We start from the raw sequence: 14,233 nt of genomic DNA, 5'->3' as shown, positions 1-14,233 counted from the left end.
ACCAGAATCAAATTCAATATGATTGGCATATGTCATGAAATTTAACTTTGTGACAGCATTACAATGCAATACATGATACATTAAAAACAAATGAGTTACAGTAAATACATATATACATTTATGTATAGACATATTTACATGTACCTCCTTCTTGATGACAACAATGAGAAGAGGGCATATCGTGGGAGGATGTGGTCCTTAATGATGGACCCTGCTGAGGCACCACTCTTTGAAGATGTCCTGGATGCTATGGAAGCTTCTACCCATGCCGGAGCTGGCTAATTTTACAACTCTGTATAGCTTCTTTTGATCCTGTGTAGTAGCCCCTCCCCCATATGAGAAGGTGATGGTACATCTGCAGAAATTTGAGCGTTTTCGATGACACACCAAATCTCTCCAAACACCCAATGAAATAGAGCCATTGGTCTGAGTCCACTATAATTTGTAGGATTTTCTGTTCAAGGGCATCTGGTGTTCCCATTTCAGATCGTAATGCAGCCAATCAATTCACTTTCCACTACACATCCAGAGAAGTTTGGCAAGTTTTTGATGCCATGACAAACCTCCGCAGCCTTCTAAGGAAATAGAGGTACTGTTGTGCTTTCTTCGCAATTACAGTTATACGATGGGTCCGAGACAGATCCTCTAAGATGGTGACACCCAGGAATTTAAAGTTACTGACCTCCAATCCTCTGATGAGGACTGGCTTGTGAACCTCTAGATTCCCTCTCCTGAAGTCTACAATTAGCTCCTTGATCTTGCTGACATTGAGTTTGTTATGACACCACCCAGACAAATCTGTCACATGATAACTAAATGGCCATTTCTTCTATATTATGTATTGCATTGAACTGCTGCTGCTAAGTTAACAAATTTCACGTCACATGCTGGTGATAATAAACCCAATTCTGATTCAAAACACTTTCATCACTGTGGATGTAAGCACCACTGGGCAATAGTCATTGAAGCAGGCTACCACTCCCTTCTTGGGTGCCGGCAGGATTGAAGTGGGTACCACACGCTGCCAGAGCAAGAGGTTGAAGTTATCCATAAACACAGCAACCAGTTAGTCAGCACAGGTATTCAGTACTCGACTAGGTACTCCATCCAGACTGGATGTTTTCCTTGGATTCACCCTCTTGAAGGCCGCTGGCATGTCATCTGCAGACACTCACACCAAAGGATCATCAGGAAATGTGGGGATGCACAATGGTTCCTCCATGTTCTGGTGGTCAAAGCCAGCACAGAAGGCATTGAGCTCATCTTGAAGCAAAGTTCTGCTAACCGCCATGTCACTTGATTTAACTTGAAATATACTCATGGATAAGTGTGTCCCCACAAATTCAGTCTTCACCAAGCAGAAGCCCCAGATGAACCAAGAGATCCACAATCTGCTGAGGGCTAGATCTGTGAGATTCAGGTCTGGCAATCAAGGTAAGTACAAGAGGCCCAGGTATGACCCCCGATAAGCCATCTCACATGCAAAGTGGCAATTCCATGTCAAAGCTGAATCACAGAAGGATGCTCGACAGCTGTGACAGGGCTGGAATGCTATCACCTCCTACAAAGTAAAACCAAGCAGAATATGTAACACAAACACAAGGAAATCTGCAGATGCTGGAAATTCAAGCAACACACACAAAATGCTGGTGGAACACAGCAGGCCAGGCAGCATCTATAGGAAGAAGTTTCTGGGCCGAGACCCTTTGTCAGGACAGCTAGGTTTTGTTCTCAGATTAGCTCAATCTCTTCTAAGCTTACTTTGGCTGTCAAAACACAGAGGCACTTCCACAAACTCCCACAGCCCCCAATAACCCTGCCATTTCAGTCTCTGAGGCCAACACAAGAGCATCCTTCAGGAGGGTGAATCCACAGAAAGCATCTGGCCCAGATGGGGTACCTAGCCTAGTACTAAAGATCTGAGCTAATCAATTGGCTGGACTGGTTACTGATATCTTTAACCTCTTCCATTGGTAGTCTGAAGTACCTACCTGCTTCAAGCAGGCTTTATTTATACCAGTACCCAAGCAGAACGCGGTAACCTGTCTCAATGACCATTGTCCAGTAGCACTTACATCCACTGTAGTAAAATGCTTTGACAGGTGATGAAAAATATCCTGCCTCAGAAGTAACTTGAATCCACTGGTGGCATGGCTTGAAGGGCCAAAAGGGCCTATTCCATGCTTTACCTCTAAATAAATAAATGTCCTGGATGGTGAGGATCACCATGCCATATTCTTGAGAAACTGCCTCTTCAAGAGGTCTTTGATGGCAAGCAGGGTTGCGCATGTGATGGAACTGGCTATGCCAGCAATCCTCTGCAATCTTGTGCATTGGAGACTCCACACTAGACTGATGCAATTAGTCAGAATATTCTATACATCTATACATCTGCAAAAATTGTAGCAATCCATAGAGAATCTTCAGTGACATACAAAATCTGAAACTCCTATTGAAGTAGAGCTGCTAGAATGCCTTCTTCATGACTGCATCAGTATGTCTGGTCCAGGACAGGTCCTCTGAGATGTTAAAGCCCAGGAACTTGAAGTTGCACACCCTTTTCACTTTTCAATGAAGATCAGTGTTCCCCTTCCTGAACTCTACAATCAATTCCTTGGCCTTGCTGACAATAAGTGTGAGGTTGTTGTTCCAACACCACTCAACCAATCAATCTATCTCACTCTTGTATGCCTCCTTTTTACCATCTGAAATTCTGCCCACAATGATAGTGGTATCATTGGCCAATTTACAGATGGCATTGGAGCTTTGCCTAGCCACACAGTCATGAGTAAAAAGAGAATTTCAGTTATGCATTATAGACTGCCTTACCAAGATTATTTGGGGGACCAATAGATACCTCCATCAGCATTTTCTGACCCTTCTACTCTTAAATCAAGTTGATTCTACTAGATTCTCAGGCCAAGATCCTTCCTCTCTTCTGCCTTTACTCCACTATCAGAAGCTAACTGTCTCTTTTAAATTTCCGGCAACTGGTCACTATGCAACCACATTTCTGTAATGGGCTTATACTGTATCATTTACTTCTATTTATGACATTAAAATCTACATTCAAATGATCAGCTTTTCGCTCTGACTCTACCATTTTCCGTGCTCTAACTCTACATGGCAGCATCCTAGTGGGTTTCTATTCACTGACCCTTCCTGAATGATTTCAGTTATCCTACACATTTTTCTAATAGCACACTAGTGCTTTTTCCTATTTACAAATTTATCCAGCCACCTACTATTCCTAGTAGTCAATTTCCTTGGACACTGATTCCTGCTCACTTCAAGTCTATCTCTCCCCCGCAATGTCCTAATAATCAAGACTAATCTTTCCCAAATCAATCTTTAAGCAACGCATACAACGCTCATCTCTTACACTGCAGGCTAGAGAGTATTGATGTCATTACTGGATAGGTACAGGCAGATCAGGCTGTGTGATCCTACAAGTCTTTTGGATTCGAAGTACAGTCGGCTCTCCTTAATCACAGGTTCCGCATGCACGGATTCCACCAACCATGGATCGGGAAAATCCGGAGGTTGAGCATTGTTCGCCTCGCATCTCATTCGTTCGCTACTTGTGTTGTGAGCAAGAGGAAGGAGTTTAAGTCTAGTAAGGGATGGCTGGCTAGCTATGTAAAGGGCTACAGCCTCAAGAACTTAAAGATCACGGAAGAATTGCTATGATGGTTGTGTCTGTACTGAACATGTATGGACTTTTTTTCTTGACATTATTCCCTAAACATACAGTATAACTATTTACACAGCATTTACATTGTATTAGGTATTATAAGTAATCTAGAGATAATTTAAAGTATATGGGAGGATGTGTGTATGTTATATGCAAATATTACGCCATTTTATATAAGGGACTTAAGCATCTGCATTTTTGGTATCCGCAGGGGGTCCCAGAACCAATCCTCCGTGAATAAGAAGGGCCAACTGTACCATTGAAGTATTTATCATGGACAAAACAGATTTATGTTATAAAGTTGGTGGTGTTGATATGAGCAGACTTGATGGGCCAAATGGCCTGATTCTGCTCCTAAATCTTATGGTCTTAATCTTATGCCCATTTTCATATAGCCCAGGTAGTAGTCTAAAGATTTTCCTATTTTATTTTGAAGTTGGGCCTAGCTGCTCATATTCCTTAAGCAGTTCCTATGTGCCAGTCCCACATATTGATTTAAATACAGAACCATTTACTTACAGTGACTGTGTATGTCAAATAATTTATTTATTGCACAGGATAGCTTGAATTTTAAAAATCAATATTTTAGGAAATGTATGCTCCTACGGATTTTTACTGGAAATAGACACCTCTTAGCCTTGTCCAGAACATTAACCCCAGCCAATTAACCTGTCTGGTTAAGGACAAATGATCGTAAATAATCCAGGATGCAAGGGAATTGTCTAGTAATTCAGTACTATTTTCCATGAAACTCATTTACATTCCCAGTATATGGCCAATGTTGTTTACAGAATACACATCAAGCCTTGTCTGTCAGTGAATAGCCAACAAGCAAAATTTTTACCCATCTTGGTGCTTGTTGCTCAATTAAATCCCGAGTTTTGAGACAGCAATCTCACAATAAAGAGAAATCATTGGCACACATTTCAGTTCAAAACTGAGACCATCAATACAGCAACCACATGTGGAATCTGTTGGGTTTCATCAGCTTTTCTAATCACCTCTTCCAACAGTGAAAATGGGTAATCTCAAGACTTGCTTGCTATGATTAATAACTCTTGGTTAATTTGTTTTCTGAAAGATAAATCTGCCATTATATTTTCCTCGGTTTATTCTCATTACAATTTATCTATCTCTTAAATCCTTACCTACAATAGTATAGCGGTCAATCTACCAGACGGATACCCACAAATACTTCCATTCCTCACTCAATGCAGTGATATAGTTGCTGTGGTCAAAATCTATTTCACATTGTTCAAGCATATGTTAATCCAGGAAGAAGACCATTCAGCCCCTTCAATTGTAAAGGGAACTTTGCTTATGCATGCTTTCATAAATTCTATTGTATTGGTTTTTCTGTAAATGCTTGCAAGAAAACTAATCTCAAGGTAGCATATAGTGACATATATATATATATATATATATAGATATATATATATATACACACACACTTTGACTTTGTTGTGTCAGCATGAGTCTTGAAATCTCCAATTAGCCACTAGGCTCCTCAATCTTTTGCAAGCAGAGGATTCTAAACTTCCAATAGCTTTCTGTTAAAAAAAAGTTACCAATTTTCTAAACAAATGACTGTAAGAACATGCACTCCTGATGACTGAAGTCTCCATTGGAGGAACCTACCTCAAATTATGATTAAACCACACCTCCATTTTTGTTTTACACTTGCCAAGTTCAACAACCTCCATCTCCAAGTATCCGTAACTCAGGAAAACTTACCAAATAAGGGCAATTACAGGACTTAAAGGAGAAATGTCAGGGAAAAATTGATCACATAACATACTAAGAGATCGAGGACAGATTACCAAATGATAGACCAAAGTGATAAGGTTTACCCAATATCGTCATGAGAAGCAATACAAAGGTGACTATATATTTCTTTTTGTCAATGTTTTCTGCTATTGTAACTATATGTACTGTATGTGACTATTGGTACTGTGTTTAGCACCTTGGCCCAAGAAGACGTCATTTCGTTTGGCTGTATTCATGTGTTTGGTTGAATGGCAATTAAACTTGAACTTGAATTTGTTTTGACTTGATTTAGTGAAGGACCTCATGACTTTGGCAGTGAAAGGTACAAACAATGTTGTGGCAAATAAATTTGAGGATAATCATAAAGCCAAATTTGGAACTCTTCTTGAAGCTTATAGATTACTTATACAGGAAGGTCAGGGGACCCTGGAGGGATTGAAAATAGAAATGAGAACTTTAAAACAGTACCTTGCACCTGCCCTCAAGATCCAAGCCCCTCCACAAACTGAACTCATTATTGCTTTGTTTCCTGACTGCACACATCAACTAGATTTCAAAAGGTTTGTGCAATTGCAGTCAGAAATTCCTTTGCTACCATGCAGTGTTGAGGCGCATTACACAGAAACTAACTTAGCCAAGATTCAGCAATCTGCTTCTTCACACAAAGCAACCCTGATGTCCAATATTCACCCATTCAGTGCCGTCAGGGTAAAGTAGTTGCCAGGATCAGCTCTTATTCTTTTCAATTCATTCACAGAATGTGGGTGAAGATGGCAGCTTGTCCAGTCATCTTTTGCCCATTGCCAACATGACTGAACACATTATGAAGAACCAGTCCTAAACAATTTCAATTTCCTTGTTTTACTTCTTATTGATTAACAGTATGTTCTTTCAGCCTTTTGTTATGAAAACAAAAAACTATTTTGTTCATTGCTCCCCAATGTTTGACTTTCACTTTTACCTTAAATAGAGGCAAATTTACTTTCACTCACCTTCTCCAACAAGTCTAAAAAATGTATTAGCAATGGGTTTTAATGTATTCCCAGTTTACTCATTATATTTCCTCCCTTTTCACTTGCCTCATCCTCTCCTCCTCTAATGGTCTAGTAACAGGAAAAGTACATGACAGTGAATGCCACATCACTTGCTTTTATTCTTTCCCTCCCCCCACCCCACCCAACTAGAATTTCTTCAGAACTCTGCCATGGAAAGTCCCAAGGCCGGCTGTGAAAGGAGGGTTGGCAACCCCATCCCTAATAACCTAGCACTACAGAGACACAACAGAAGCTCCAAAGACCTCACCCCTGGCAGAAGAAGGAATTTCAATGGGCTACACCTTGAAAGACTGGACTCTGGTGAGCTTCTGTTGGTGGCGTAAGCCCCAGTAGGGGTGATGACCTTAAGAACTTAATCAATTGGCATAACTGTCCTTTGCTTTTTTTTCCCCCTTCCCATACCACCACCACTCATCCAAATAAATTCCTTTCTATTTATCCTATATTCCTCACTATTGCTCCCTTCTTTTGTTTGACATCCCTCATGTCTTCTTACTTTTGAATTCCTCTTCTTGATTTACATTATATTTATCTCCATATCAACCCTGCACCTTCATCTGTAGTCCAATGCACACCTCAATGGCCTGATAACCTCACGTAGGAATACCACATTCCACGCTGCCCCAAATTCTCTGACATATCAACACTCTATATCACCTTATATTTAATCACCATTTACTGTCCCATCCTGCATTAACCTCTCCTTGTTATGTCACCAAAGACTTGCAAATTTCTACAGATGTATCACGGAGAGCATTCTAACTGGTTTCATCAGCAACTAGTATGGAGGGATTATTGCACAAGATTGGAAAAAGCTGCAGAAAGTTGCAAGTTCAGCCAGTTCCGTCATAGGCAATATCCTCACCAGTGTCAAGGACATCTTCAAAAGGCAATGCCTCAAAAAGGCAGCATCCATCATTAAGGATTTCTACCATCTAGGACATGCCCTTATCTCATAGCTAGCATCAAGCAAATGACACAGGAGCCTGAAGCCATAAGCACACAATGTTTCAGGAACAGCTTCGCCCCTCTGCCATCAAGTTTTAGAACAGACAATGAACTCGTACATTACCTCATTACTTTTGTGGCTCACTTTTTGCACCACTATTCAACTTAATTCTTAATATAGATTTCTTATTGTAATTTATAATTTATGTATCACAATGTACTGTTGCTGCACTATGTATTTCACAACATATGCCAGTGATATTAAACATGATTTATTCATCTCCATAGATGCTATCTGACCTGCTGAGTTCCCCAGCATTTTCTTTGTGTTGCTCAAGATTTCCAGCATCTGCAAAACCTCTTGTGATTATCCTTTCCGATTGTTCTCTGCATCCTTTCCCCATTAATCCCCACCTGCTTTTCTTCCTTCCTTCCCCTATTTAAGCCTCTATACATCTAGAAGCAGCACAAAACTTGGTTTCTATTATTCAACAAGTCCAGAGCTGATCTTTTATCTCAGTACCACTTCTCTGCACTAAACCCCTTTCAAGTCAAGTCAACACGAGGAAATCTGCAGATGCTGGAAATTCAAGCAACATACACAAAATGCTGGTAGAATGCAGCAGGCCAGGCAGCATCTATAGGAAGAAGCACTGTTGACATATCGGGCCGAGACCCTTCGTCGGGACTAACTGAAAGGAAAGATAGTAAGAGATTTGAAAGTAGGAGGGGGAGGGGGAAAAATTCCTGATATATTTAGTTTTCTCCCCCTCCCCTTTTTTTCCTCTTTCTGCCCATCACTCTGCCTGTTCTCCATCTCCCTCTGTTCTCCCCCCTCCCCCTTTCTTCCTCCCTAGGCCTCTTGTCCCATGATCCTTTCTCTTCTCCAGCTCTGTATCCCTTTTGCCAATCACCTTTCCAGCTCTTAGCTTCACCCCACCCCCTCCAGTCCTCCTATCATTTCGCATTTCCCCCTCCCCCTCCTACTTTCAAATCTCTTACTATCTTAGATATCTTGCTACCTATAGATGCTGCCTGGCCTGCTGCGTTCTACCAGCATTTTGTGTGTGTTGCTCAAGTCAAGTCAAGTCGCATTTTATTGTCATTTCGAGCATAAACTGCTGGTACAGTACACAGTAGAAATGAAACAACGTTCCTCCAGGACCACGGTGCTACGTGAAACAACACAAAACTACAATAGACTATGTGAGACAGTAGGCTATGTAAAACAACACAAAAATTACACTAGACTACAGACCTACATAAAGTGTACAAAACAGTGCAGGGCAGTACAATAATTAATAAGCAAGACAATAGGCACAGTAGAGGACAAATTTCAACATTATAATGAATGATGTTGATGTCAGACTAGACTGAGTATTGAGAAGTCTGATGGCTTACACAGTCTGGTTGTGAGAGCCCAAATGCTCGGTAGCTTTCGCCAGATGGCAGGAGGGAGAAGAGTTTGTATGAGGGGTGCGTGGGGTCCTTCACAATGCTGTTAGCTTTGCGGGTGCAGCGTGTGGTGTAAATGTCTGTAATGGCGGGAAGAGAGACCCCGATGATCTTCTCAGCTGACCTCACTATCCGCTGCAGAGTCTTGCAATCCAAGACGGTGCAATTCCCGAACCAGGCAGTGATGCAGGATGCTCTTGATACATCCTCTGTAGAATGTGGAGAGGATGGGGGTGGGAGATGGACTTATCTCAGCCTTCGCAGAAATAAGAGACGCTGCTGGGCTTTCTTACCATAGAACCATAGAATATTACAGCACAGAAACAGGCCTTTTGGCCCTTCTTGGCTGTGCCAAACCATTTTTCTGACTAGTCCCACTGGCCTGCACCTGGACCATATCCCTCCATACACCTATCCATATACCTGTCCAAGTTTTTCTTAAATGTTAAAAGTGAGCCCACATTTACCACTTCATCTGGCAGCTCATTCCACACTCCCACCAATCTGTGTAAAGAAGCCCCCCCACAATGTTCCCTTTAAACTTTTCCCCCTTCACCCGTAACCCATGTCCTCTGGTTTTTTTTCTCCCCTAGCCTCAGTGGAAAAAGCCTGCTTGCATTCACTCTAAACCCATCATAATTTTATATACCTCTATCAGATCTCCCCTCATTCTTCTACACTGCAGGGAATAAAGTCCTAACCTATTCAACCTTTCTCTGTAACTCAGTTTCTCAAGTCCCAGCAACATCCTTCTCTGCACTCTTTCAAACTTATTAATATCCTTCCAATAATTTGGTGACCAAAACTGCACACAATACTCCAAATTTGGCCTCACCAATGCCTTATGCAACCTCCCCATAACATTCCAACTCTTATACTCAATACTTTGATTTATAAAGGCCAATGTACCAAAAGCTTACGACCCTATCAACCTGTGACGCCACTTTTAGGGAATTTTGAATCTGTATTCCCAGATCTCTCTGTTCTTCTGCACCCCTCAGTGCCCTACTATTTACCTTGTATGTTCTACCTTGGTTTGTCTTTCCAAAGTGCAATACCTCACTTGTCTTCGCTATGGAGCTGGTGTTGAGGGACCAGGTGAGATTCTCCACCAGGTGAACACCAAAAATTTGGTGATCTTAACAATCCCAACGGAGGAGCTGTCAATGTTCAGCGGAAAGTGGTCGCTCCGTGCTCTCCTGAAGTCAACAACCATCTCTTTTCTCTTCATTCTGTTGATTACTGTCAAACATACTCTGTAACTGAACCCCCACAGAAGAGAATGCCAAAGATCTGCCATTCTCTAGATGAAGAAATTTCTTCTCAGTAGTTATGAATAGCCGACTCCTAACTCCATGGTATGAGACCCCAGCCAGAATAACTATCTACATAGTCACACACTGGCAATTTAGCATATTTCAATGAGATCAGGTCTCGTCAAGGACATCTTCAAAAGGCAACGCCTCAAAAAGGCATTATATATATATTTCTTAACGTAATTTATAGTTTTTTTTATTATGTACTGCTGCCACAAAACAACAAAACTTGCAGGACATATGCCAGTGATATTAAACCTGATTCTGCTCGGATTCTCATTAAAACTGTTCCCTGTCCTGTAAATTAAACAGAACCATCATTATGCTTCTTTTAATCTTCCTTCAGTAGGAAGAGCAGACCAGAACAATTTTCAGAGCACATCCCATCTAATAAGACAAATTTGTGCTAATATTTTAATAGCTTGGAGTAAAGTTCATTTGTCTTTCATATTAACATCCAATAATTTGTCTGCAAGATTCGTCCCTCAATACGGTTCTCTCATGCTGTGGACACTGATTCCACAACGACCACTCACATTGCCCACCCCTATCCAATTTGTCCATCTCTAACCTAGACAATCTGTTCCTGTCCCTGTCCTGCAATCAAAACCTGACCTCTGCCACCTTACCAATATCCCAATCCCAGACTCACAAGAGTCCCGACTTAAGCATGACAGTTTTCCCACTCTCTCTACCAGTCCTTCTCCCCACCATATCCCTGGGATACATAGACACCCCAAATCTCTAACTGAGCCCCTACACATCTCTCCTCTCTTCCTGGGACTCCTCCCCACCCTCTCACATGACCTCTACCACCAATAGAACCAACTCTCCCTTCACCCACCCATCCCCAGAATACACATTCTGCTCTCAACCTCCTACCTCTTCTGAACCCCATCACCTCTCAACCCCTTCCAGAACAGCCTAACCCCTCAATGGCCCATACCTCCTAGAATCCTCTTTCCTCCACACTGGAATCCCCTTTACTTCCCACCACCATTGCCCTGAATCCCCTCAAACCCCTATACCCCTTCACCCCACAGCCAGACAGCCTACCCTACCCTAGGTTGAACTCATTCAACCCTAACCCTACCCCTTTGCCCCATCACCAAACAACCTCTCAAATATCCCAAACCCCCGTACCCCTTCACCCTTGTTACATCACCACCCGGTACCCTTTCTTCTCACTGCCCCTCAAAGCACTTCACCACTGCCAAACATCCTACCCTAAATCCTCCTCAACCTCCCCCCAAATATTCAACTACCTAGAATCCAGTTACCACCCCAAATACCCTTCCCATAAACCCCTCAAACCCACCTACTGACCCAGCAACCCATTTCTCCTTTCACCCCACATCACCCGTCTGCTCTGCCCCTCCTCTCTGTCCCACAGCCATCCCTTCCAATTCCTCTCCACAGCTGTCTCCAGCTCACCTTCCCCTGGCCCTGCCCCTGCCCCCCTCCTCCTTCTGGTACAGTACCATCCCCATTAGCCCCAGCCTCTCCACACTTCCCACTCCCATTGCTCAAATAGACTCCACCAGACTCCTGCAATACCTATCCACCTACACTCTCATCCGTCTCCTCCCCTCCTTTTTCTCCCTCATCCCACCCTCCCCTCTTGTGGCACCTACACCCCAGACCCCTCCTACTCCCCTCTCCCCACACTATTCCTTCACCGCCTCTTCCCATTCCTATCCGGACCCTCCCTCCCCCTATCCTATCCCATCCCTCCCCCTCCCCCATCCTATCCCATCCCTCCCCCCCTCTCCCCATCCTATCCCATCCCTCCCTCCTCTCCCCGTCCTATCCCATCCCTCCCTCCTCTCCCCGTCCTATCCCATCCCTCCCTCCTCTCTCTGTCCTATCCCATCCCATCCCTCTCCCCGTCCTATCCCATCCCTCCCCCTCCCCGTCCTATCCAATCCCTCCCTCCCCCACTCCCCATCCTATCCCATCCCTCCCTCCTCTCCCCGTCCTATCCCATCCCTCCCTCCTCTCCCCGTCCTATCCCATCCCTCCCTCCCCCTCTCCCCGTCTATCCCATCCCTCCCTTCCCCGCTCTCCCCATCCTATCCCATCCTTCCCTCCCTCCTCTCCCATCCTATTCCCCTCTCCCTGTCCTATCCCGTCCCTTCCCTTCCCCTATCCCCATCCCATCCCACACCCCTCCTATCCAATCCCTCCCTCCCCCACTCCCCATCCTATCCCATCCCTCCCTCCTCTCCCCGTCCTATCCCATCCCTCCCTCCCCCTCTCCCCGTCTATCCCATCCCTCCCTTCCCCGCTCTCCCCATCCTATCCCATCCTTCCCTCCCTCCTCTCCCATCCTATTCCCCTCTCCCTGTCCTATCCCGTCCCTTCCCTTCCCCTATCCCCATCCCATCCCACACCCCTCCTATCCCATCCCTCCCCCTACCTCTCCCCGTCCTATCCCATCCCCCGCTCTATATTCTACTCTACCCCCTTCATCCCCTTCCCTCCTCAATCTACCCCAACACTGACGCCTCCGGAGCCCTCCCCAGGGCCCAAACGCTCTGCCCTCCTCTGTCCCACCACTTCAGCCCAGTCCCCAGTCCCCTTCCCCCCCTCCACCGCCTCCCTCTCAGCTGCGCCATTGCCTATACCTTGCGGCTCAGATATTCCCTGACCAGGGCGGCGGCCGTCTCCTCCACGCTGCTGTTGTCCATCGCCGGGGTCCAGGATGTTTACACGGCGTCTTCCCTCTTCATTCAAATCACCAACGCCAAAACTGCGCCAACCTCTCGCTCTCCCAGGTCCTACGAACTTGCTCGATGAAGTCCCACCCCTTTTCCCAGTGCCTATTGCTGAATGGGCAAAGCAAGACACGTATTGCATATTTTCTTTCTTTATTGGTCCTTAAAATGACAATCATATTTGACGTCAGCCATAATGTTTGGTTGCGACACCTTCCGTTGCTGAGGGAAGCACCTGAGTAGCAACGGCAGTTCTTGAACGCGCCTGCGTACTCCGTGCCAGGGTGGGTCCCACAAATAGCTATTTAAAAGGGCAGTAGCAGGGAATCCTTGGTTGCGTCAGATACTGTACCATGTCGTGGCTAATCTTTACGTCAACGCGTTCAAATCACAATAAATTGCCGCAGAAAGCATTTGTTCCACAAACTTTTACTGCTTTATGGGCATGACGTTCCACACTAGCAGACTATGCGGGACCGAGTCCAGGTAAACTGTCCTGCTTCCCGGATCGCCTCCTCAGAAATAAAACGCAATTAAATGTGTGAGATATCACTATTTGATTCTCATCCCTCAGAATTTCTGATGATTTTCCCACCTTGTACTTGCTTCTCTTCTTCAACATCTGGCTTCTGAAGTACCCACCTGCTTCAGAATCAGAATCCTTTATTATCGCCAAGAATGAGGATACATACAGGGAATTTGACGCCGGTTTCCCTGATCTCTCTCTGTACAGAATTAAAAGCAAACAAAAAACAATAGTACAAATATGCTTCAGTCATGCTTCAATCCCAGTGGTGCTCAAGAAGAACATGGTGATCTGTCACAGTGACAGTGGCACTGATGGACATCCCCTGTGACTAAGAGCTTTGAGAGTTTTGTCAGAAACCAACCTGTCTGAGGTTGACTTGGATTCACCCCAATCTGTCTTCTGTCACAACAGGTTGCCATTTCGTTGGCTCTTCACCCAGCTGGACTGGGAAGATGCATACATCAGGATGCTCTTCCTTGACTACAGCTCTGCATTCCACACAATTATCCATCAACCCTAATCCTAATCAACCCTAATCAATATACTCCAAGACCCAGGCCTCCTTGTGCAACTGGATCCTTCATCTCCTCACTTGCAGACCCGAGTCAGTTCAGACTGATACTACATCTCCTACAAAACAGCACAATGTTGTGTACCAAGTCCCCTGCTCTACTCATTTTATTTTTATGACTGCGAAGCTAAGTACAGCTCCAAAGCCATATTTAAGTTTGCTGATGACACCACTGTTGTTG

General features: G+C 44.2%; 1 protein-coding gene across 3 annotated transcripts in view; it reads right to left on the bottom strand.

Annotated features, from left to right (window-relative positions):
* mindy4 (MINDY lysine 48 deubiquitinase 4) overlaps positions 1-13,031 on the bottom strand; it is a 331,295-nt gene extending 318,264 nt beyond the window's left edge. For all 3 annotated transcript variants that reach the window (XM_059971726.1, XM_059971727.1, XM_059971728.1), the window contains exon 1: positions 12,863-13,031. In XM_059971726.1, the coding sequence (XP_059827709.1) occupies positions 12,863-12,925 (63 nt within the window). In that variant the 5' untranslated portion in view covers positions 12,926-13,031. The remainder of the gene's footprint in view (positions 1-12,862) is intronic.
* Positions 13,032-14,233: the final 1,202 nt, after the last annotated feature.

Source organism: Hypanus sabinus, chromosome 6 (genome assembly GCF_030144855.1).
Source record: "Hypanus sabinus isolate sHypSab1 chromosome 6, sHypSab1.hap1, whole genome shotgun sequence".
Taxonomy (NCBI): Eukaryota; Metazoa; Chordata; class Chondrichthyes; order Myliobatiformes; family Dasyatidae; genus Hypanus; species Hypanus sabinus.
The sequence above is the reverse complement of the archived record's forward strand: the minus strand, read 5'-3'. Positions and strand labels throughout refer to the sequence as shown.